This window comes from Chaetura pelagica, unplaced genomic scaffold (assembly GCF_000747805.2).
Source record: "Chaetura pelagica isolate M959 unplaced genomic scaffold, ChaPel_1.0 scaffold123, whole genome shotgun sequence".
NCBI lineage: Eukaryota > Metazoa > Chordata > Aves > Apodiformes > Apodidae > Chaetura > Chaetura pelagica.
Window position 1 is genome coordinate 6,000,610 of NW_009953295.1, and position 25,802 is coordinate 6,026,411.

The window sequence follows — 25,802 nt, forward strand, 5'->3', positions numbered from 1 at the left end:
GCCAGATATAAATCAAAATGTTTCATGAGGCTGTTCTTGTGGGCAGCCACAGTAAATAGTACTGTGGAAAGCAGGATATCAACTGTGTTATTATGGTCAATTGCCAAGTGCTGAAGGCATTTCAGCTATTTGACATTTTAACAGGTCTAACAGACATCTAATATCCTCTCTTCCTGTGCTGGATGCAGGTGACACTAGCGGTTATGTCCATCTGCTAAAAGTCTACCCAGTGTTTTGGGTTATTAAAATGAGCTGTGTGAGATTTCTTACCCTTCTGAAGAGGAATGAAAGTGATGTAAGGGAAAATGGTAGTACAGTTTAGTCGTAATTTGCACTTGCTGATGTGAGAAAGAATAAATTTAATGAAAGAAAAATTAAGACTAATATTTAGCATGCAAAACTGAAAAAAAAAAATAATGAAAAATTAAAAAAAATATCAAAATAATAAAGCAGTATCATAGAGGGCTTTTTAATTGTCTCTTGTCTAGATGCTGATTAGGTCCAACACTCTTAATTTCAAAACAAGGTCCAATGAGATATTTTAGACAGATTCTGTTTGGTTTTATTATTCATTTTAAGTGGTGAGTTGTGGACAGTAGCAGAAAAAGACTTTTCATCTTGCTTTAGTGGAAAGATTTGCTTTTTTGCTATCTTTATAGAGCAAGGTATTATTCCAACTAGTGTACTGCATAAATATATATACTCAAGTGTACTGTCTTGTAGGGTCCCCCAGGGCCACCAGGACTCCCAGGCGAGAAGGTAAGACTCTTTATTGTAAAGATTGAGTCTTTTTGTTTATGTATTGGGCACACTATTTCCCCAAAAGCTGGAAAAAAAATGATCCTAAAGGAGTGGGTTTTTTACACTTTGGGATCTGTTTATATGTCTTAATGAGCATCATAAAGAGAGATTTTAAACACATTTTTTAGTTTTTTCATCAAGTTTTTTTGCATCTGCTAACTTACTTGATGGAATTGTTAGTAATGAAAACATTCTGTGATTACTTGAACTCATTTAAAAATGTGAAAGTTTTCAGTAAAATGTTGAAAAAAAGAGCATACTGACAACAAAATTATCTGATAAATTTAATTCTATACATCTTTTTCACAAATTCCTGCCTAAATTAAAATGCAGGGAGAGTTGGGACATAATTATTTATTTGTTTCACATGTGCATTTAAAAACATACCCTGTCTTTTATATCCTCTTTTAACTTTTGGCATGTACAAAATACCTTCAGATGTATGTGTATGCCTGTATTCACTGCTGATAAAAAATTAGTAAGTATGTGTAATTTTTATTTTCAGGGCTACATGGGCTTGGGCTTTCAGGGTCCCAAAGGTGAAAAAGTAAGTCTGTTGAAAACCTCTAGATAAAAACTCACAGAAATACTCTTGGTACTATACATCAATAAACTGTTGGAATCAATGGAGAAAATTATGAGCATTGTGATTTTTGGAAGACTCGAATAAAACTGCAGCTTACATCTAAGTTAACAAAGGTTGTGAATGGTTACAGACTTTGTTCATTATGATGTTATACTTGACATTAATTTTGGTCATTCTCCTGATTTTGCTGAAAAAATAATTGAAAAAAACCTCAAAACATTTAGTTATAGTTTTAAAAGTGAGTGGAAGTTCTCTTTAATACTATTTGTCTTAGTAATGTCTGTTCTCAGTGCCAGTACTGTTTTCAATGGACTATCCTGCATTTGGTGTTGACAGGGAGAACAAGGGGTAAGGGGCCCCCCAGGCCCACCAGGACCAGCACCACATATGACAGAAAAAGGGAGTGAAATCATAAAGGGAGAAAAGGTGAGACATTAAAATACTAATCTTGTACTCTTCATTAAAATATGATCGATAAGGATTAGCAAGCAAAAGTAAAACAGGAAAAAGAAAATAAGTCACCTACAGCCAGTTTTTTTAAAAAAATTCTGCTTTACTTAATGAATTAATTTTTATTGTCTTTCTAGAAGCTTCTCTGAAAATATATTATAAATTATAAATGCATAAATAACACAAACAGCAGAAGACTTTCTGAGAAAGGAGGATTGATAAGCATAGACCTGTAAACACCAAACATTCTGAAAATTTGAATTAAGTAGCTTGTGCTGGACTTCTCAGATACAGAATCACATTCATGGAATCTGAGTGGTAATGAATTTTTCAATTATTGAATTAGGCAGTCTAATCAATAAATACTAGTATAATAAACCTGCTTAATGGATTTATATTTTGTGTTTGTCTAACTTCTTGCACATCATACTATTAGGCATAGTTATTGAAGTGGAGAACAGTGTTAAATGGACTTTGGCTGACATGAAGAAATAAATTTTTTAGAACCTAAATGAAGAATGGTGAAAATCTTTTTCACTAATCTACATTTTTTTGTAATTCCATTAGGGTGATCCAGGTGAAAAGGGTGAACAGGGATTCCCAGTAAGTATTGTGGAGATTCTTTTCTTGTTACTATAAAATTTGTGAAGAATGTGATAATGGCCCTAAATAACTTTATAGCTATTTGATAAATGCAAATTTACTTCAGAATTTGACATATTTTAAAACTAGTGTCTATTTTCTAGGGATTGCCAGGTTCAGGTTTCAAAGGAGAAAAGGGTGAACCTGGGAAGCCTGGTCCACGTGTAAGTATGCTCAGCTTTATCAATACCCTGATTATAGTCACTGTATTGTTTCCATAAGCAAATTAAACTTAGTAACTACTAGTGAAAATGCAAATTTGGTATATATCAAACAAGCAAGTTTTGATGCAGTGTAAAAGTGTACAAGTGTACAAGTCAAGGTAGTAGCAATAGTAATATATAGTAATACTAGAATGTAACATGCTTTCAAATAACTTAAAGACCCCTAACAGTAGCTTGTAGTGCTGAAAGTAAAGGCAAGACTCCCATTGATCCCAACTGAAGCAAGATTTAATCGTTCCAGAGCAGAAGTAAAAGCAAAACAAAACAAGTCACTCTGTAGGAATGACCCTAGGTAAATGAACATGTTGAATTTATTTCAAATACTCATGTGCAATCTACAAAATAAGCCCACTTAGCTGAAAGGTGCTGTTTCTTACAAAGAAGATTAATGGAGCAAAAAATCTGGATGAATGAGACATGTTCACTGGCTGGTTTCTAGCTTCAATGTAGAGGCTTGAGGCCATAAGTTCTGTTACATTTGCCTGCTCTGACCTATATCATAGTTTCATCCATACAACTTCTGCATGAATCATGCTATATCTTTCACAGCTGAGCTGGTAGCAGAAACATGCATTTTCTACATGCAGACATAGCTAAAGTATTGTTTCTCAAGCTGTGTTTCATCACAAACTGTTAGAGAAAACCCAGGACATCTATAGGTATTGATTGTACTTCAATCTGAAAAACAGAAAATAACCCTCTGTGCTTTACTTCAAGGTCAAATGTTTCATCAACCTTTTAGTAGATATGTGACAGGATTTTCTTTGCTATCATGTATGTAATTTTACTCTTACACTAAATAAGGGCTTGAAAGCTGGAAGAATGGAGACATGTTGGCCTAGATCTTCTTGGGGAAACCAAAGCATCTTTGAATTATTCAAAAACATAGCTTTCAGTTTCTGCCAAGTTCCCTGAACTAAATTTCTAAGATGTTTTATAAATATTTCTTGCTATTCAAGGAAATCAGAGTTACTTCTGAAATTAAAATAAGACTTGAAAATGAGCAAATGTTAATATCTAATAATCTAGTTTTGTGGAATGAAGCCACGATTCATTTCAGTCACAGTGTACAGCTGAAGACCCCTGACTTTCCAGATCGTATTTTTAATTAATCATTAAAAATTACTTGAAACCCTTCTTTATAAGATACCATAGCTGCATACTTAACTGGTGGTGGTGGTCTGTTCTCATTGGTTGTATCATTTTTATCCTTCAATTACATGGTTTTAGATGGATTTTTTTTACCTAAACGGATGCCATTAATTTTTTTTGCTGAACTGCATGCACTGTATACTTTTAAAATATGTGCATTTTATTGGGTTTATGGGACACATTCATATTGCTTATGATATGCACACAATCTAAGTAAGCACTGAGCCACCAACTGAAAGTCAGCCTCCAGTGGATTTTCGGCTACAAGCCTAGGTGCCAGTCCCTTAATAATCCGTAGGAAGAGGAAGGGAACAGACTGCCCAGAGATGCTGTGTGGGCTCCATCCCTGGAGGTGTTCAAGGGCAGGTTGGATGGGGCTCTGAGCAGCCTGTTCTAGTGGGAGGTGTCCCTGCCCATACAGAGGAGTTGGAACTCGATGATCTTTAAGGTCCCTTCCAACACAAAAAATTCTGTGATTCTGTGAATGATGAAAAGTAGGTTAGTCCATCAAGGTCTTTTATCATGTACCTGTTGATTGCCTCAGGGGAATCTAATCCTCTCTGCAGGCCAACACAGTGGTCCACTAGTGAGTAATTTTGCTCTGAGGGAGGGAGTCTTGAATTGAAAGATAAACTATATTATAAGATACAAGCTTTTAATTCAGAGGAAGTGTTTTTACCACTAGATTACCATGCAGTCTGATTTGTGGCCACTCTCTAAGCCTTCTGTTGAAACTGAGTCACCAAATGTCTATGAATAAAGGTTTTGTGAGGTTGGAGAGTACATCTATATATATTTATATATATAGAAAGGGATTGCTATGAAGGGAAGAATTTCTTGGTCTGGTTCTAGTTTCCTGTGCTGTTGATATATTTTGTCTTGAAGCCTCCCTGACTAGGAAATCCATGTTATTCCTAGATCTAGAAAGGATTTGCAGGATTTTATTTAATTCTGCAGCTTGTAAGATGTTGGGTAACATAAGCACTAGGCAGGCAAATTGTGACCCTCTGCACTGTTCACTGCATTAGCACATGTTGATTAATGCATTACAACAGTGATTTGTTCTAATGTTTCACCCACTGTATTTTGAAATTATGTGTATGTGGCTATCTGTTTAAGCAGAGTGGAACTTGGTGTTTTACAGGGAAAGCCTGGAAAAGATGGTGACCCAGGACCAAAAGGAGAAGCTGTATGTATTTGACTTAATTTTCAGTAGTTCCTTACATATAAAAAAAAAACAAAAAAAAAAAAACACAAAACTGTGTGTTATTGATGGTTGACATTTTCTAACCTTCTGTATTGTTTACTTAAAGTTGTTGCTTTCAGTGAATTAGTGACTGGTTTGAAAATGTAAAACTTCAATGTTGCCAAGGCTAAGATGCAACTATATCTGTCTTTTCTGGTTTTGCTGTCTTCTACACACAGGGTTTGCCTGGTGGGTTTGGGATTCCAGGACGACCTGGCGAGCCTGGTGCAAAAGTACGTATTACTGACCTTTGCTTCCTGTCACACAGGATGAGGAGTTAAGAGCTTGTGTTGTGTGCATTAAAGCAATGTATTGCGTGCATTAAAGCAATGAATGCATGTAAAGCAATGTTAAATTAGCATTAAATAAAGTAGCATTAAATGAATATTACTAAGTTGTAAAGCCATAACTCTGAGACTAGGAAAAGTAAAAATTAAGGTATCTTAGGTATTGCTGGTTTAAATCTCTTATATGAGTTGATTAATGCAGGCTCTATTTTCACTAGCTCAGCCAGCATACATACAAATGTACTTTCCTAAAACTTCCAGTTTCTCTTTATATAGTGTAAAGCAATACAGGCCCACAAACTAATTCCTTACTGCTTATTACAATGGTCCGGGTACTTACAATCTGGAGGTTGTATGAATCTATATCAAAGTGCTCATTTGCTAATGAATTTGTGGGGAAGAAAATATGATCTGGATTTAAAATGTCAATTGTATTTTCATTAAGGGTGACAAAGGTGAACGAGGTTTCCCAGGACCTCCAGGAAGAGTAAGTAATATAAATTGTTGTTTTATTTTAAACTTGAAAGAAAATATAAATTTTGTGAAAGTCAAAGGACTCAAACAATGAGAGAAAAAAGAGAGACTCTGCAAGTTCTGATCTCATGCTGATCCGTCATGGCCTCATTTTTTCTTAATGAAAAAGAAATTTGGATACAATTCTTTTGAGTATGTTTGAAATTTGAAAAGAAGCTCTCAAAGAATATGAATTTCCAATATTTTGCACTATGAAAATGGTAGGCATTGTTAATCACTACAGAGTATCAAAAAGAGTTCAAAAAAGTAAGTCTGTCAGCTTTACATACTGTAATTTTTTTAACATTTCAAATAAATAAGAGACTAGTCAGCAACAGAGAGATCATTGATGATGCTGCTTCTCCAACATGGGGGAAAATTCCCAACATCAGCTAATTTTATTTTAAAATGTTCCTGAATATTATATTGTAAATGTTAGTATCCTATATGTCAAACTCAGATCAATGTTAGCATAAATTGCTAGAACATAGTATTTTAAAATTTAAGGTAATGCAAAACTAATGTATCAGTGCCTAGGCCATGCTGAGGTTACTTGGCATCATTCTTGTTCAGAACAGTTCTATAAAGCTCTCCACTTAACCCTGCTACTGAAATGAAGAAATTTTGGTAGAATAGGAAGTACTTGTTTTCTCTGCTAATTCCTCAGCAGCTACAACCCTCTCACAGCAGTTGTTACATATCACTGAAAACCCAAGTGTAACCAAAACTGCTCAGAATTTTTTTCACAAAGCAAAATGGCCTCTATGCCATCAGGTCAGAATTGAGGAGATATAAACAAGGGCACAGATGTGTGTTTCTAGTGTTATAATTTTTGCCCTGTGATTCAGGTTATAGATTCTGGAGTGATAGATACCTTTGGTGAAAAAGGAGATCCTGGACTTTCAGGTTTGCCTGGACTTAAAGGTCAAAAAGGTGAAAAAGGTATGTATTTTGTCTTGTGTTGTTGATTGAGTTATGCTTTTTGTTATTAAAGGAAATTTAAATTGCTCTACCTGTAAGCTCAGGAGCTTTAGATGACAGTGAAATGTTTGTTATTTATTTAATTGCTTTCAGGTTATTACATTTTGTTGCAATTTGTAAGACACTTCTTCTCCTAATAAATAAGTCTGCCTTTCAGTTATAGATCAGAAAATAATAAACTGGGATCTGTTGTTATGGTAGTTTGATAGTTCCATGAGATTATTTAAGAAAGATGGAAATTAGCGAAAGCATAAAGAGGATAATAATACAGAGAATCTTGAGACTCCTTCTAAAAAAATCAGTAGCTACATTTTAATCTTAACATTGGTTTGCGGAATTTACAAAATTTTGCAGTAAACAGGGAAAATCAATCATTCCCTTTCCCATTTTCCCCATTACAGACCTTACCCTATTGAAATAACATCAGTGGAGAAGATGTCAGAGAGCAGGGCCTTTTCCATAGAAGTATTGTTTGCAGATGCCTCTAGGTTATTTACCTTAACCTTTGATAGTAGCTTGGAATGTGTACTTAAATAATGTGCTGAATGTTCATTGATGTTGGCATTGTTAACTTCACTGCCTAATTGAAAACTTCTCTTTCTGAAGGTTTCCCTGGTATACAAGGAATCCCAGGACCTCCAGGTATGAATTTATGGCCACTGATTTTGTTCACATTTTTACTGTGTTCTTGAATGGGTAGTCCTGAGAGATTTCTCCTTACCTGCTGCCAGTTCCTGCCTGACTAAGAGAACATACCAGTCAGTGTCATCTCTAGGGGTCTAGTCATCCCCCTAGACCCTTCCTGTAGTTTGCTTTTTGTGTCCCTGATGTAATCCAGCCTTGCTCTTTGTGTACAGCCTTGATAACTTTCTGCTTAAATTGAAGTAGCATGCACAGGTCCTCAGAGATAGCCCAGACAGTATGGCTCCATCGGGCAAGGAGAGTTGTAAAATGTGAATATATGGGTGGGTATGTACATATGTGCCTCTGTCTACAATCTCACATGTAGATAATTTGTTTTGCTCTCACTTCAGCTCCATGTGTGTTTGTATAAATACAATAAAGCAAGGTTTGCTAGAAGAAGTAACATTTATTAGATTAAAGTCATTCCTGCAATCTTCCTAATTTATTTATTTTTTTTCCTATATCATTCCATCTAATAATAGTTCTTTTGTCTGCAAATGTGCCCTTTTTCATAGTCTTATCTTCATGTTATCTATGTATGTGCATGTGTTTGAACCAAACCACGATATTTGTTTTTTAAAAATTAAGGAAAACATCAGTGGAAACCTGCCTGTAGTGCATCCTGCAGTGATGCTACTATTAGCTCCGTTTGCTCACATTTTATATCTTGACAGTGAGCTAGATATGAGATTAATGTGAGCCAGGGTCAGATAATTTCCAGGAAAATTGTCACAGTTTAGAGAGGAGATACTATATACCGCAGGCTGTAATAGTAACTAAAGAATTCTGTATGACAAGACAAGAAGAATGGTAACTCTTAGACTGTCATTACCCTACAGAAATTGAGATTTGTGTGACTTTCATATCTTCCCACAATGTTGCTGAAAGCTTAAAATGGTTTAGGGATCAAGTGTAGTGATTAGTTGTGAAATGAAATTACTCATAAAGGTATGAAGACCTGTGTGACTATACAAATAACTAAAATGAGATTTTAAGTAGGTTTGTGATGGTTTTTTTTCTAGCTGTTTAACTGCTTCTCTTTATTGGCTTTTGTTTGTATATTATTCCTACAAACAGTTTTGGTTCTAGCATTCCTGAAATCTGCTGGCATTATTGAATACTTATTTACAGAAGTTCTTAGACGTGCTGTCACTAGGTGTTTTTAAGATTTGCTTTATTATGAACTAAGGAAGTATGTAATAGTTTCTAAGTGTAATAGCTAAATTAACTCCTGTGTCATCACTATTTACTATCCAGCAAAAGTTATTAGTATAGATTAAGTGTGTTTGTCTAGGCATCTAACAGAAGTGAATTACTCTGAGCTGTAGTGAGTATTTAACCTCAGTTTTGGATAAGTCATCAAGAGTGAAAATGCAGTCCCTCTTTTATTTTCCACTAGCATTTTTTTTCATTTATCTCTGTAACCTAATGGAAGCTGTGTTGATAATATTACTGTCTTTTCACTTGTCACTTTTTTCATGTATGTTTTACTCTGTCCAAAGGTCAACCACTTCCTGACAGGGTAGGATCACCAGGTGTCCCCGGACAGAGAGGTGAAAAAGGTGAAAAGGGTTCTCCAGGATTCCCTTTACCTGGGCCCCCTGGAAGAGATGGCTTCCCAGGTCCCCCAGGGTTGCCTGGCCCACCAGGTCCTCCAGGTCTACCAGGTAGGTAAAGCACTTGGTTACTTTTCACAGTGAAGACTTAATAAAGCCCATAAAAAAGGAAAAAGAGACACGATTATAAAAGCCATAATCAGAATGCATCTACATTGTGGAAAAAACATATCTGAGTTATTAGTGGACCAAGTAAAAGCTGTTCCATGATGCAGCAAGCTACCTGATTCCTTAATGGGGCAAGGATTCTTTGCTAAATAAATGTGTGGTTTTTTAATTTCAGCAGTTAGTTGTGGATTGTTGCAATATAACCAAAATTATTTACCTTAATACATACTGGTTTTCCTCTGTGTCCTAATGTGCCAAGCTAGAGATAATTATAAATATTCAATTTAAGAAATAACAGATGCTAGTATTGTTCCTAGCATAAAATATAACTGTTCAGTATCACAGGTTACAATCTGCAGTACCGATCTATGTAATGGATTGAGCAGGTGTAAGAGCTGCAGAGAGAGATACTGGGTTGCCAGAAGTTTTAATTGTAAGATGAAATTATCTTACAGGAGAATGGGGTCAACACATGCTTTATATAATTAAATTAAAGGCTAGTAATAACGTGCCAAATAAATTATAATATTGTAGTAATGATAACAACATTATACAGTTATGTATAACAAGATTGTCAAGTATCTTTAAAGAGAAAAGCATTTTGGTTTTGTTTGACAATGAAGCAATGAAAAAAGTACATATTAAAATGGTTTATGCTTAATAGTTCCTTACAACTCATGTTTTAGGTCTTTTATTGAAGGAAAACTTTTGCTATAGGTGATACAGATACTGTGAGTTGAATTCTCATTTCAACATAAAGAATAATGTTCCTGTGACAGTTGTTTAAAGAATCTAAAACTGTTGAAAGAAATATTATTCTCTATGGAAACCCTGAACCAAAAATACTTTGTTAAAAAAAAATTGAAGATGCCTAGTTGTTGCTATATTTGAGAATTAAGCACTACAAAATCCAGCAGCTAGAATATGGAATTAAATAGCAAAATCTTATTTTGCAAAAAAATAAGAGCAATTCCTGTTTTTTCTACAGCATATTTCTGTCACTGCTTAATTCTACTCCATCCTCAGGCACTTCTTTAGTTTTCTTCAAGTGCATATTGGGAAATAATGTGTTTTAATTTAATTGCTTTTTGGCAATCTTCACATTAACATTATGACTACTGTCTTTGACCAAAATTAAGTCGTATTATATTTAGTCAGAACCTGTGCCATATCTTCAGATAGACGAGCTCAATTTGTAGTCTCATATCAAGCCTAAATTTTCTAGTTTTTACCTATTTCAGTGAACATACGAAGTTTCTTGTTTTCAGGAAGCTTGATCAGTGTGAAGAAGTTAACTAGATGTTAACAAGGTGCTCTTGATCTAGTAATTTCCTAAACATTGAAAACAAAAGTTCAACAAATTTCTTTAGAATGTCAATATTCTCCATTCTCTTCAGGGTCAGACCAACAATTCTTTACCTACAGCACTTTTCATAACCAAAACTTACAATAAAAATAGATTTTACGTGAAAGTTGTTTCTAACCTTATTATGACAGAACCTGTCTTTTCTCTAATTCTTAGGGTTTCTTGAGTAGTATGTACGGAATCAGAATACAGAATCTCAGTTAAATTTTTCAAAGGAAATAAAAAAAAAAAGCAAAATGCTATCTTGACTTGTCACTCTTCATAGATACATTCAATTAGGACATTAATGCATGTCAAACATCATTGTCAAACTCTATTCTTTATTGCATTTCCATTGCAGATGGAATTGATCAATGCCAGCGGGGAGAACCTGGTGCACCAGGTACTCCTGGACTTCCAGGAAGAGATGGATTTCCAGGAGAGATGGGAGAGAAAGGTAATGCTATTCTGAAGTGATTGTTTTCTAACTCTGTACCCCAGAGACTGGGTATGTAAAGAGGTTGAGCAGGTTAGCCTGGATCCAGAGAAAATGTACTTAAAGGTAGTTAAACAAATAGTTCATGGACATGGAAAATGTTTCTTGAGTCTCTGGTGAGTCAAGGAAGGATATTGTATGTTGAGTTGTGTGACACCAACTTCACTTACATTTCACTTAGCCTGCGTGTTGCTGGAAAGGTATAAAGGATGGCACTTGGCTGAAAGAGGAGCTGGGAAGGAAGAAAAGTTTGAGTATAGTCCCATTAAGCGTAAATTGAACTCTTCATGGCAATTTAAGATGTGAATTCTGAGATGAAGGATTAGGGAGGGGCAGATGAGTTGGAAATAGAAATGGTTTATGAATCATGAGTATACCTAAAGCTAAAATTATAACACCTATAAATAGGACCGTCAAACATGTTTTAGCAGCATTGACTAAGTGGACATATAAAAAAGGAGCTGTACTCATTTACACCATGGCTGGTCCTTCCTAATCTCATTCTGCTCAGTGCTTTTCTAAAACTACAAAATTGCAGTGTCCTTTTTCTGTTTAATCTTTTTATTTCTTTTATACCAGTTTGTATTTCTCTTCTTCTTTTTTATCCTCTTCAGCCTGGTCCCTTTTAACTATTCTGTTAAATATTATCCTTAGTATAAGACTTATGTTGATTTTCACGCCATTTGTTTAAAAAATTTAAAGAATTTTGGTGACAACTTCACTTTGAAGCATATAATTAGGTAGCACACTTATTTCTGTGCTTTCAACTTGAAGTGTATTAAATTGATATTTGCCCCTGAATCCACCTGCTTGCAGTTGTGTTATATATTTTCATCATTATTCATTAGTTTTGTTGTTTGTTGGTTTTTTTCAGGTGACAAAGGTGAAACCTGTGCCTTATGTGATAAAGTAGGACCTCCTGGACTTCCAGGACCACAAGGGCCACCAGGTCCAGCAGGTAAAAACTCATTAACTACCTAGGAATGAACTATGTAGGCTAAAATCTAACCATGCAGCAGATATGATGAAATTAATTACTTTTTGTCCCACTAATAAAATGGTATGTGAAACTAATGAAAGATGTATGGAATATTCCTATTTTCTGCCTATTTCCAAGTTTCCAGTGCAATCAACATGAATTGCCAAGGAAGCAGGAACTGACCACAGTCGAGGGTCTTTGCAAACTGTTGCCCAAATACTTTCACAGAAGATTGTGAGAATAAAAAACAAAGTGGGAAACATTTGCCCTGTGTCTGTGCACTGCCTATGGCAGTGGCCCATACGTATGTTCCCAATCTCAGCATAAAAGTCTGTGGCCAAAAATACTATTTTTGTGCCACCATACTAGAGAAGTGCCACGTGCAAACAGTGGTATTATACCTAGTGTTTGTTATAGTGGCTGTTGATTAACATGGTTTGGGTAGTTATATGACTGCAGTGGTTACATGACAGACTAAATAATTAGGTGTATTAATTCCTAAGTCAAATGAATCATCAACTTCTGAGCTGATGAATGCAGACACACAGAAAACATGAGCACATGAATCTATACAACTTCACTGACGTTAGCAGCTTTATGTTGATATAACTGGGAATAGAATAAGAAACTTTGAAAAGGATCACAAGGAATTCACATCCAATGAGCTATTTGTGAAAACATGTAATATATAGAATTGTATTTTGTCTCCCTGATAAGGTTTTCCAGGACAATCAGGTTTCAAGGGTGACAGAGGCTTACCTGGACTTGATGGCCTTCCAGGGGTACCTGTAAGTAATGCCTTGCCAAATGCTATGTGTCCTATGAGGCCTGTGATCAAAAAACATGTGATCATCAGTGTGATCATGCAATAGTTCCATTTAAAAACCGACTATCACAGTGATATGGTAAAATTAAAGGAACTATGCTTAGCAAAATAAACTAGGAAGCAAGATGGTTGAGCTATGAGACGAAAAAAGACTTGTCAGAAATGGGCTATATTTATGTGTTTACCCACCATACGAACTCAGCAGGACACATGACCTTCTGGCTGAGCAAGCTACAAGCTGAATTGGGTTCAAAGTAGGATTTTTCAGGTCTGCCCTGACATTCTTGTGAGTTATTCCAATAACTGCTGTTGTGTACATATATATTGAGAGAGAGACAGTGCCATCTAGTGTAGTGTAAGCAATCTAATATTAGCATGCAATAAGACTTGAGCAGTTTGTCTGAGTTTTGGGAAACGTGTGCAGTATATTCCATAAAATACAACTAGATAGTAGGAAAGCTAAGTAGTTTTTAAGAAATAAAGGAAAGTTGTGAAAGTAGAGAGTGTCCTGATATGATGATCACTTGTAAATTGTGTTGATGCAGGTCAACACGACTCTCGGTGAGTAAGGCTGGATATCAGAAACAGAACAGCCATAAGCATGGCAGTTGTCTAAACTGTAACACCCATTAGTCCTAGATGAGCACTGCACTAGCACAGCTACATATGCTCTTGTATGAGTTCACTTGAGTCTCACTGTGTGCTGTCAAGACCTGCCTTAGCATACACGTTCCAGTAGTACAATGTGGAGTTTGACACCACTCTTAATGTAAGTAGGCTGAGTTTGTCAGAGTCTTCCCAGGTGTTTTTCCCAAGAAGAGTGGGCTGATCTCTTTTCAGTGGTTCCCTATGGTGGAATGAGGGGCAATGGACAAAACCTGGAACACAGGAATTTCCACCTCAATATATCTTTACTGTGAGGGAGACAGAGCACTGGAACAGGCTGCCCAGAGAGGTTGTGGAGGCTTCCTCTCTAGAGACTTTCAAGACCCGTCTGGATGCATTTCTGTGGGACCTGCCCTAGATGGTCCTGCTCTGGCAGGCAGGTTGGTCCTGATGATCTCCAGAGCTCCCTTCAAACCCCTAGTGTTCTGTGATTCATGTGCTGGAGCTACACAGATATCTCTGTCACCAGAGATGGTGGATGTGCTCACCAAGCCTCTTTCCATAATTTACCAGAAATTTAGGCAGACTGGGGAAGTCCCAATGGACTGGTGGGTGACAAATGTGACACCCATCTGCAAGAAAGGCCAGAAGGAGGATCCGGGAAACTGCAGACCTGTCAGTCTGACCTCGGTGCCAGGGAGCAGATCATCCCGAGTGCCATTGCGCACCATGTACAGAACAACCAGGTGATCAGCCAGTCAGCACAGGTTTATGAAAGGCAGATGCTGCTTGCTGAACCTGATCTCCTTCTATGACAAGATGACTCGCCTGCTGGATGATGTCTACCTGGACTTCTGTAAGGCCTTTGACACTGTCTCCCCCAGCATTCTCATGAAAAAACTGGTTGCTCATGGCTTGTATGGGCATATTCTCTGCCGGATAATACACTGGCTGTATGGCTGGGCCCAGAAGGTGGTGATGAATGGAACTAAGTCCAACTGGTGGCCAGTCAGTAGTGGAGACCCTCAGGACTTAGTGTTGGGAACACTTATTTTTAACATCTTTATCAATGACCTTGATGAGGAGATAGAATGCACCCTCAGTAAGTTTGCAGGTGACACCAAGTTGGGTGAGAGTATTAATCTGCTTGAAGGTAGGGAGGCTCAACAGAGGGACTTGAACAGACTGGATCAATGGGCTGAGAAAAATTGCATGAGCTTCAACAAGGCCAAGTGCTGGGTCCTGCACTTGGCCCACCACAATCCCATGCAATGCCACAGGCTTGGAGAAGAGTGTCTCTGGAGAGCTGCCCAACAGAAAGGGACCTCGGGATGCTGATTGACAAGCGACAAGCCAGCAGTGTGCCCAGGTGGCCAAGAAGGCCAATGGAATCCTGGCCTGTATTAGAAATAGCGTGGCAAAGCGGTCTAGGGATGTGATCTTCCCCCCACTCAGCATTGGTGGGGCCCCACCTCAAGTACTGTGTTCAGTTTTGGACGCTTCAGTACAAGAAAGACATAGAGATGCTGGAGCAGGTGGAGAGAAGAGCAGCGAGGTTGGTGAGAGGCCTAGAAAACAAGACTTATGAAGAGCAGCTGAGGGGACTGGGGCTATTTAGTCTAAAGAAAAGGAGTCTGAGGGAAGACCTTATCACACTACAACTACCTGAAAGGACATTGTAGAGAGTTAGGTGCTGGTCTCTTCTCACAAGTAAATAGTGAGAGGGCAAGAGGGAGTGGCCTAAAGCTACACCAGGAGAGGTTTAGGCTGGAGGAATTCTTTTTTCTCTGAAAGGTTTGTCAGGCATTGGAACAGACTGCCCAGAGTGGTGGTTGAATCACCATCCCTGGATGTGTTTAAAAGTCATATAGATGTGGTGCTTGGGGAAATGGCTTAGGGGTGAACATGGTAGAGTAGGCTTAATGGTTGGACTTGATGATCTTAAAGGTCTTTTCCAACCTAAATGATTCTATGATTCTAATTCCTTACTCAAGGACTCTGTTTCTCTCCTTTGAGCATAAGTAAAACCTAGAAGCCTGAATTCAGCCAATGAAAGTTAGCTAGGATGGAGCCCAGTCTCTGTTTCTACCACAGTAAATAAGATCGTATTGCTCAGTGATGGAAGTTGCTATAATATAACTGTGATCCATGAAAGAAATGGTGGAGAAAAAGAAAAGGCAACATAATGTATTTAAACATTTTTTTGTGTCTGGCATTTGTTCTCAGCACATGTTTTACCACACCCTTATGTTTTCCTTTTATTGCCTCCTAAGTTCTGTTCATGTCTTTCATCAGACCAGGACTGACTGCTGTTTTGAATGCTTTTAAGCTTGTTTTGTTCTACAAAGTTCAGCCAGGTGGTGATCGAGCATATAGTTTAGCTTGGAAAAACTACACAGGGGCCAGTCTCGCAAGCTCACGTTGTTTAGAGCTGTGCCAGAGCATCAGTCTTACTTAGGACCCACAAAAGCTAATGGAAAGATCACCTTTGATCATGCTCTAGTTAAGGTTTAAGTGAAGGACACACATCAGTCATAAGCAGGTGTGAAGTTTGTGCTTTATTACCCTAGTGAATAGCTCTTACTCACTTCAAATTAGAGAGACTGTTCCTATGACAGAAGTTTGTAGAAGTCCTAGAAAACATTTAGCGAAAAACTGAAATTCTGGAAATGCTATAGCTTTCTTATAAGGTAGATAATTTCTTCCCAAGGAGAGCTTACAAAAAAACTTTTCTGAGTGTGTGTGTGGTATTCTGACAGTACCAACTGTCTGTGATTGTTAATTGTGTGAGATTGATGAACTTTAGTAATGAAGAGAAGTTTTATTTGCTTCAGAGCTAAATGTCAGAAATAAAATACCCAGGGAGAAGCTTTCAGCCTTCCCTTAGCCTTACCTCTTGTGCCAATAACATTTGCATTTTTTTAAAGACAATTACTTAAATTTCACAGACAGTCTATATGTTTGATTAATATTATAGTTTATTTTGAAAGTTTTGAAAGAAAGAAGATTGTGTTTGGGGCTTGTATAAGCAATTTAAACCTCTAAGTTCGGCTGAGTTTGTCTTTGCATATTGAAAGTGTGTTATTTTCCTGTATTGTAACTATTTCTGCTAGTATTGTAAATTATCATGGAAATGTAGATATGCTTTTGTTGCTTTTGCATCAGGGAAATAGGTTCCACAGTGTTAGAGAATTCAGCATTTAATGGTTGAGAGAGACACCTTACCTCTGAAAATGCCTTTTAAAAAAGCCTTGTTTACCTTGATGCTGATATTATATAAATATTTATAACTGAAATCCAGTGGGTAGTCTGTTGAAAATCTGGAGTAGTTTTTTGGTGTCATGGCCTGTGGTTCTTGCATAAGTAATGTAAATTCATATGGACCACCTAAAATTATATCCCACTGATAAGTGACAAAATGGTTAAGACAAGAGGATTTGCATTAATTCCTCATTCACTCTGCTGTGTCCTGGAAAATACTTTCAGCTCCTCAGTTGAAAACTTAAAGGTTTACTTGATTTGAGTCTACTTTTTAATTTCTGAAGATTTGCTGTCATTTATGTCAGTTGAAGGGTTGGAAGGGCAACTGATGACATCTAATTTTGTGAAATTTCAGGGCCCCCCCGGCACTCCAGGACTTACTGGCAGCCCTGGGGCGAAAGGAGAACCAGGAGATTTTACTTATGATTCTATCCTGAAAGGTGATAAGGGAGATCCTGGTTTCCCAGGACAACCAGGTACTCCTGGAAGAGAAGGAAGGCCGGGAAAAGATGGATTGCCAGGTCTTCAGGGTCCGAAAGGATTACCAGTATGTGTATTTCTTTATTTTCACTTACTGTCCTAGTGTGTGTTTATTATGTTTGCATACAAAGTCTTGCACTGATAGACATTTCAGCTGATATATCTGTGGAGCTGAATGTGGAGCTCACGTCTGCTCCCAGATCCACCACTGGTAACATATCCTACACAGTCCAGTTAGCTGCATTGCACACTAGGTATGATTTCCACGTACAATTTTATGTGGAACCCAGTTCTATTTCCATTGAACTCAGTGATTAAAAAACCACTTTCTTCAGCATTACAGATACCTATGCTAAATCCAAAGTACTAAGTATTCAAAGAAAGGATGATGTGTTCTGTCTTGCCAATCAGGCAAAAGGTACACTCATGCTTTCCAAAAATTAGGGTACAGCTGGCTTGAAAGGAGAACGTGGTCCCCCTGGCCAACCTGGATTTCCTGGAGTACGTGGTGAAAGAGGTTTTCCTGGCACTCCTGGGATAGGTGTTGCTGGGTTACCTGGTGACAAAGGAGACAGAGGCTTTGCTGGAACCCCAGGTTTACCAGGCCTTCCAGGTAATGCTATAGTATGCTTTAAAAAAAAAAAAAAAAAAAAAAAAAAAAAAAAAAAAAAAAAAGTGCCCTTTAGGTGGCATAACTTAGAGGATCACCAGAATTTAAGGTTGAAATAAAAAGACTTTCTAATTTAAATCAGTGTTTGTTTTCAGCAGTGTAACAACAAATCTTTGAGGGCAGTTTTCCTGAAGCATTTTTTAGGCCATATGGGGTGGTTTAGGTTCATCCATAAACTAAGCTCATCCTATTTTTCTATGAATCTTCTACAAATAAAAAATCTTCATAACAAGTCAGTTTTAATGATGTGGGTGAGCTAATACTGCTGGCTAGTTAAACTCTGGTGTTAAATTCCTGTACTGAATACATCATTACATTCACAGGTGCAAAGGGTGAAGCAGGACGAACTGTGTCACTCCCGGGACCTCCTGGGGCAGATGGGCTTCCTGGGCCACCTGGTTTCCCTGGACCCCAAGGTACAGTAGCTGGTTAATCTTTCTCGGATGGTCATAATGGCTCTGTTCCCTAGAAGCTAACCTTTGTTTTGACATTTGTCTTGTTTTCTCTCGCAAAGGTGACAAAGGTGATCCTGGGCTTCCAGGTAGACCCGGCCTGCCAGGAGAAAAAGGTGCTGTTGGGCAGCCAGGTATAGGGTTCCCTGGACCTCCAGGACCCAAAGGTAAGATAAAGTCACCCATCTAACAGACCTGGTGTAACTGCAGTCTGGGTGGAGGCCTGCATTGTCATCCAGCCATAGCTGCATGAGATTTGGGAGGTGCTGCTGAAGAACCTCCCTTACAAAAGTCCACAAGCACCACAGTAAAAATACTTTCAGTGCATATGTGCTTTGTGCAGTGATGTGGTGCAGATGCAGACAGTGTCAAAGCTAGTGCTAGAGTGGAAAAGTGATACAGTGCAACATCTTACACTGCAGCAGCTCAAGTTGCTGAGAGATGAAGTGACCTTTCTGTGAGATGGAGCACTGTGTGGTTGGTCAAAAAAATGTGCTGATATAACTATTAACATTTTTGGGCCAGAGCTAACAGTTCTGCTGTGTCCCAGGTAGCTGAGAGTGGTTTGGTTAAAATCCCAGTGTACCTAGCATAAGTTCAATCTTCCCTATGTGGCCATTGTCAGGGTATGCACATAGCTTAGAGGGAGTCTAAATGTTCATATTCTAGTTACGTATTTTTGGGAGATGTATTTTATAGTGCTGCTACTCATTTAGAAATAGGTGACTGAACTTCCAGCAGCCATCTCAATCCACAAAAATTCTTTTGTGTCTTCATTATTATTTGATTTATTATGATTCCACACACCAATGAACTGGGCGAGTCAGAAAAACTTAAATAAAGAGAAAAGGCAAATCTTTACCTGTGACCACATCTAGTTCCTCCAACTAAGTGATGTGGGGTGAACCCGAACAGAAGAAGCACATTGCACTTAGGAAAAGGATTGCTGCATGCACTTTGATGCCAGTGAGAAAGGAATGACATATCAAACACATTTCTTTCAAGTACTCTTCCTTGAATTCAGCTCTGTCCAATGACTTTCTGGGGCTTAGCCTAAGAGCTGGATTTCCCAGTCCCTGAGACTTTTCGCTGGGAGAGGAGTTTCACCTCGAATTTATTGAGCATGTGCTGGTGTTGAGTGAGTGCTATCTTCAGCTGATTTGCAGAACATTGTATGTATTCCTTCCTGCATTCCCCAGGTGCAGTGCATGGGCCAGCTGTGGCATAGAAACTTTGTGTGCAACTCACAGCAGGATGTGTAGGACTCATCACATAACATACACTGAACAAAAGATGTTGATTCACAGACAGATTGTGTTGTGCATCCCTCAGTCTGATGCCCTTTCTGAAAAAGACCAGTTTTGCAGACAGGATGTTTCTCAATGACACAAGCCCACAAGGCTATTAATTTATGAGGGGTAGGCATTTATTTCTTCTGGGTGGTTCTTTCTCATCAGAAGCCAAATGCTGCATGAAGCTCAGTGTCTGAATCTCTGTTGAGTCATTTGAGTGCTGGCATCCCTAGAAGTTTGACATAAAAGACTACACAGACCTTTTGAAACATGACCCTGTGAGGATGTGAACGGTTCAGTTAGAGGATTGAAGAAACAACAAAGAACACAGGCAGAAACAGTAATTATAAGAGTTTTGTTTTGTTTTACAGGTTTTCCAGGTCAGCCTGGTTCACCTGGTCTGCCGGGGAGTCCGGGAAGCCCTGGCCTGGATGGTCTGCCTGGTGTACCAGGTTTACAAGGTCAAAAAGTAGGTGTCAGCTGCTGATACTTTTATCTGTGGCTGCTCATATTAAAGAATGTGTGCAAAGATTCTGCTTTAAAAAAAAAAAAAAAAAAAAAAAGTTGACCAAACTCTCCTTCAACTCACATTTCTCACCATTCACAAAAATGACTGGAGTGGATGGATATGAATGCTTGACATTAATGCTAAAAGGCTTATGGCTTTCCCCTGAAGTCACATATTGCACTCTGAGTGATATAAATACAGTCAGTGAATGAATTCTCAGTTTTGATGATTCCAAATCTGTTGGTTTTCTTTGGCTAGGGTGAACCTGGTGTAGGTCTCCCTGGCCCTAAAGGATTGCAAGGCCTTCCAGGCCCAGCTGGCATCCCTGGAGAAAAAGGAAGCCCAGGACTGCCTGGTTTACGAGGCGAGCAAGGCTTTCCAGGCATACCTGGACAGCAAGGATTCAGAGGTAACATCGCAGAAAAAACATCACTTTGTATTTCTATTTCTGTTTTAAAGTCAATCCCTGATAGATGCAGCAAAATGTCTATTCACCACTCGGATGTCCTACTAATATCTTGGGGTATTGCCCTTTTTCCTTCCCCTCATTTTCTCCTACTAACCACCAGTAGCCAATGTTATCAGCAAAGAGAAGCCCTTCCTCCAAGTCCAAGCAGGGGGTATTGGAGGCTGAAATGAGGGCTTGTTTGCCAAGTGCTTCTGAAGCACCTGGTGTAGCATCTTTATCAAACAAGACTCCAAATAACATCAGAGGGTGCTCGGTCTAAGTCTCTGTCTCCCCACAGGTGACCCTGGCCTCCCCGGGCTGCAGGGCTTGCAGGGCCCTCCGGGTGCCCCAGGGATGGGCCCACAGGGATCGCCGGGACCCGCCGGGCAGCCAGGACCCCAGGGACCACCAGGTGAGTGGAAAATACTCCCGTGACAGTGCTTAGGAGCAGACTTTTGGCATCAATGGATATTAGCATTGGAAAAGCATGGCTTGTGACCTGCAGAGGAAATGGGGTCAGGTTATGCCAGGGAAGGTTCAGGTTGGATATTAGGAACAATGTATTCACAGAAAGAGTGGTGAGGCATTGGAACAGGCTGCCCAGGGAGGTGGTGGAGGCACCATCCCTGGAGGCGTTAGAAAAACAGATAGACATGGTGTTTTGAGAGATGGTTTAGTGGTTAGGGGTTGTAGGGCAGACAGCTGGACTTGATGATCTTGAAGGTGTTTTCCAACCTGTGATTCTATTTTGTGGTGTGAGATCAGTGGGGTTGCACAGGGAGGCATGTCAGCGGGCCTCCTCCAACTGGTCCAAAACGCAGGGCGAGGCCTCCTGAGAAAATGCCTGCCATTTTGTTCAGTCTCCTTAGGTCATAGGTGGCTAATACATACAGAATCAAAGCCCCACTTAGAAAATGAGGACTGTTTCTGCTGTCTGGCTTTGAGTGTTCATTCTTCATGCCATGAAATTTCTGAACAGGTGGATGTTATCAGATATTCTTGTTATTGGTGTTCCCCATGTTAAGGACTAATCCTCTCTCTTCTGTTTTCCCTAGGATTTCCTGGAATAAAAGGAGAAAGGGGCTTCCCTGGTATCCCAGGTCTAGATATGCCAGGACCAAAAGGGGATAAAGGTAGCCAGGGCCAGCCCGGTGTACCAGGTTCTGTGGGGTTACCTGGCCTGCCAGGTCCACAGGGGGCTGTTGGACTGAAAGGATCAGCAGGTAAACATCTTTCTCTTCAGAAACCAGCGTATTTGGCAACTGTTTTATTAAGCTGTAGTAGCATGTCCTTTCACTCATTTAGGAGTTGAACCATCAAAGAGCCCAAACTTAGGAAAACACATGGGCTGACGTCAATAAGGCAGATCTGTGCATGTGTAACTGAGCTGTTACTGAAGTCATGTGGTGGGTCAAATCCAACTAGGATTTGCAGGAACTAGCCTTTAGCCTGTAATAATGAAAAGGTATTATTCTGCACAGTTTCAGTGACAGAATGTGATTTTAATAATGCCCTTGTTAATGACAGCATTGTTTACTGCAATAGGAAGTTTTAAGAATCTGTCAAAAACCCATTACGAACTTCAGTTTATTCTGGTTTTCATAACACTGTTCTTACTGTTGTTTTCTCTCTCAGGCTATTCTAGATTAATTGTTCTTCTTTGTCCCATTTTTCCTTAAGTAGTGCAATTCCTAATATGACAGGGAGTAAATAATTCAGTTTCTTGTACTTCTTTACAATGCTTGCTTTATCTTGGTTATTCACTCTTTCACTTTGTTTTCAGGACCCAAAGGAGAAATGGGAGTTATGGGAACTCCTGGGTTGCCAGGAACTCCAGGACCAGTTGGAGATCGAGGGTTTCCTGGTGAAAAAGGTAAGAGAGATTTTGGGGGGTTTTTTTGGTATTGTCTACCTGTTTCTCAGCAGATGGCAAGTCTGGAAATAACAAAATATAAGGAGTATGCTTGGCCTAAGGAATGTTTCAGGTCAAGTCACTTCCCTGTAAGTTAGAAATAGTGTAATCTAGAAAGCAGGAGCAGTCATGTGTTTGAGCACCAAGCCATGGCTTTTGATCCATTCTTCAACAACATAAGGGCTTGCTAGGTGTGAGGGAGCTAGAGATAGTAATCCAAGAAAAATAGTGTTTGAAATTATAAAAAGCTAGCAGGAAGGTCTTAATTAAATCTTTCAAATAATGCTCTGTAGTACTGCCAAGCTCCTATCCCTATTGTTCTGAGAGTCTAAAATTAATGACTCTGAACTGGGAAAAATATGTCAACTCTTTTTGACAGAGTTATTGTGAAGACCTGGTATAGAAAAGCTTCATGAGATAAATGAGAGGTTCCAGAGCATGGTATTCAGTGGTCAACATTTGAATAAATAACTTAATTTCATTTGTTGTGGTCTACTAAATATTTTTGCTAAGTTTTTTATGCCACTTTAATGTTCTGTGCTATCCCTTCATAGGTAGCCAAGGTTTCAAAGGTGTAATTGGACCACAGGGTGATCCTGGTGTCAAAGGAGATAAAGGTGAAGCTGGTCTCCCAGGAAAACCCGGAACGATGGACACCATGGACATGGTTAGTCTCAAAGGCCAAAAGGGAGATCAAGGAGAAAAAGGTAACTTTAGTCTCATACTGTTAAGCAACAATGCTTTGAGTTCAGTTGTATCTTAGTTTTAGACAACAGTTTTAAAAATAAGATTAAAGAATTTCACACAGCAAAAAGCAGACATATTTCTGGTATCTTTCAAGTCTATAGAAGCAAAGGTTAATCACAGAAAGAAAGGGGCTTGGTTGGATGGAAGAGGTTCAGTTTACCCTTATAAAATCCATTTTACCTCTTCTATCAGAAGACTCTCTCAAAAGAAAAAAAATTTTAAAGTAGAAACTAGAGCTTGCCAGAAGAGAAAAGCTGTCTTTCATGTAAAACATTAGTGAAAACACAGTGTTTTCACTATCAAGACCAAATGATATTGTAAGAAAAAGTGGGCAGCCTTTTTTGACACACGTTTCTTTGTGACCTAGAGAAATTTAGAATTGTAGAATCATAGAATATGCTGAGTTGGCAGGGACCCATCAGGATCATCGAGTCCAACTCCTGTCCCTGTGTACGGCACCCCCAGAATCACACCATGTGCCTGAGAGTATCATCCAAACGCTTCTTGAACTCAGGCAGCCTTGATGCTGTGACTACTCCCCTGGGGAACTTGTTCCGGTGCTCAACCACCCTCTGGGTGAAAAACCTTTTCCTGATATCCAACCTAAACCTCCCCTGATCCAGCTTCCTGCCATTTCCCCAGAGTCCTGTCATTGGTCACAGGAGTGAATAGATTAGTCCCTGCCCCATCTCTTCCCCTCCTAAGGAAGCCATAGACTGCAATGAAGTCACCCCTCAGGCTTCTCTTCTCCAAGCTGAACAATCCAAGTGACCTCAGCCACTCTTTGTAAGAGACCCTTCACCATCCTCGTGGCTCTCCTTTGGACACTCTCCAATAGCTTGATGTCCTTTTTATATTGTGGTGTCCCAAACTGAACACAGTACTCAAGGTGAGGCTGCACCAGTGCAGAGTAGATTGGGACAATCACCTCCTTTGACCAGCTGACAACACTCTGCTTGATGCTCCTCAGGATACGGCTGGCCCTCTTGGCTGCCAGGACATACTGCTGGCTCATATTCAGTTTGCCATCAACCAGGACCCCCAGGTCCTTCTCTGCCACACTGCTCTCCAGCCACTCATTCCCTAGTCTGTATTTACCACCAGGGTTGCCCCATCCCAGATGTGGAATCCAGCAATTAACCCTTGTTAAACTTCATGTGGTTAGTGACTGCCCATTTCTCTAACCTGTCAAGGTCTCTCTGCAAGGCACTAATACAAAAAGATCAACTTATGTCAGTTTAGAAATATCAGGAAATATGAAGAAAAAGGACAGTTTTCTATTTAGAAACTTAATGATGGTAGGGTTACTATTTTTAGACAGTGCGTTCTTCTTGGATTTTTATTTTTACTCCTACATGAAAATGTAGATGCTGAAGATCATTCTCTTTACTGCTTTTCTCTTCAAAGAAAAATAGTGCATGTTTTATATATTTTAAATATTTGTCCTTTTCTAATTAAGATTTACTTTTTCTTTAAAAATCCCATAAGCATTTTAAAATAAATGGTAACTGTCTTAGTTAAAATGGAAGTGTGGAGCTTAGCAGGGAGCCACCTAGATCACATAGTCTTTGATTTCCATCAACAAGATCTTTCAGCCTTTCATTGTATATCATGTTTTCTGAAATAATTCTCCTTCTTTTTACCCCTTCCTAAGCACACACAGTCTACAGATTGGCCTGGCTCATATGGTCTGGAAGGGTAGATTCCAAACAGACCTGCCAATTTCTGCTCTTATTCTGCCCATCTTATCCTCTTCAACCCAATTGATAATTGGTACCAGCAGAGAAAAAAATAGCCTAGTTGTATTATACTGTCACAGGCAAGAGCGGAAGGTCTTAAGTTTACTTAAAGAATCACTGACAAAAATATCAGGAAAAGGTGATTTTTAATATAAATTTATGAAAGTGCAACTTAACAGAGTTTGATGACAAGATTTACTCTGTATGTAGGGGTTGGAAGTGAATGGGAATGATTTACACAGGGATCAAGGGAAAAAACTGATACAGGGATAGGGGAGTCTGAGGTGGGGATGGGCTGGAGTGATTCGCACACAGGGATCAGGGAAAAAGAATGAGGGAGACACTACCACCCCCCTCCCCAAATTGAGTCACGAGGTTCAGACTTGGACCCCATTGCTTTCTAAACTCCTTCTCAGAGAGGAGTGTAGGGACGGCTGAATGCACTCCTAGTCCCAAACTTAGGACAGAATTAGGACAGAACCCTTCAGGGCTTTCTGGGATCTCACTGAGCTGTGGCCCCATCACGTGTCTCACAAAGGAAGCTGGTTCATCCAATTGAAAGAGAAGATGATTGACTTTGGTTAGTTCTTTTCCATGACAGCCATGATTCAGGTTAGGAAATCTTTGGCAACATTCAGAGCGGGCCTGTGTTCAAGCAGGAAGGGTCTGAGGTACGTTCTGCAAGCAGAGTTCCAGGAACAGTTAAGAAGTGCCTAATTGCCCCAAATTACCGTATTTGCAGTGAGACAGA

General features: G+C 39.1%; 1 protein-coding gene across 1 annotated transcript in view; it reads left to right on the forward strand.

Moving 5' to 3' along the window:
* COL4A1 (collagen, type IV, alpha 1) overlaps positions 1–25,802 on the forward strand; it is a 125,238-nt gene that overhangs the window by 76,608 nt on the left and 22,828 nt on the right. Inside the window, exons 11-34 of the mRNA XM_009997971.1 lie at positions 724–759; positions 1,307–1,348; positions 1,724–1,813; positions 2,405–2,440; positions 2,584–2,643; positions 5,000–5,044; positions 5,281–5,334; positions 5,834–5,875; positions 6,750–6,843; positions 7,489–7,524; positions 9,069–9,233; positions 10,997–11,092; positions 12,006–12,089; positions 12,828–12,898; positions 17,159–17,350; positions 17,728–17,896; positions 18,277–18,369; positions 18,468–18,572; positions 20,069–20,166; positions 20,464–20,614; positions 20,952–21,065; positions 21,709–21,876; positions 22,437–22,526; positions 23,120–23,272. Coding sequence (XP_009996273.1) covers positions 724–759; positions 1,307–1,348; positions 1,724–1,813; positions 2,405–2,440; positions 2,584–2,643; positions 5,000–5,044; positions 5,281–5,334; positions 5,834–5,875; positions 6,750–6,843; positions 7,489–7,524; positions 9,069–9,233; positions 10,997–11,092; positions 12,006–12,089; positions 12,828–12,898; positions 17,159–17,350; positions 17,728–17,896; positions 18,277–18,369; positions 18,468–18,572; positions 20,069–20,166; positions 20,464–20,614; positions 20,952–21,065; positions 21,709–21,876; positions 22,437–22,526; positions 23,120–23,272 — 2,284 coding nt within the window. The remainder of the gene's footprint in view (positions 1–723; positions 760–1,306; positions 1,349–1,723; positions 1,814–2,404; positions 2,441–2,583; positions 2,644–4,999; positions 5,045–5,280; positions 5,335–5,833; positions 5,876–6,749; positions 6,844–7,488; positions 7,525–9,068; positions 9,234–10,996; positions 11,093–12,005; positions 12,090–12,827; positions 12,899–17,158; positions 17,351–17,727; positions 17,897–18,276; positions 18,370–18,467; positions 18,573–20,068; positions 20,167–20,463; positions 20,615–20,951; positions 21,066–21,708; positions 21,877–22,436; positions 22,527–23,119; positions 23,273–25,802) is intronic.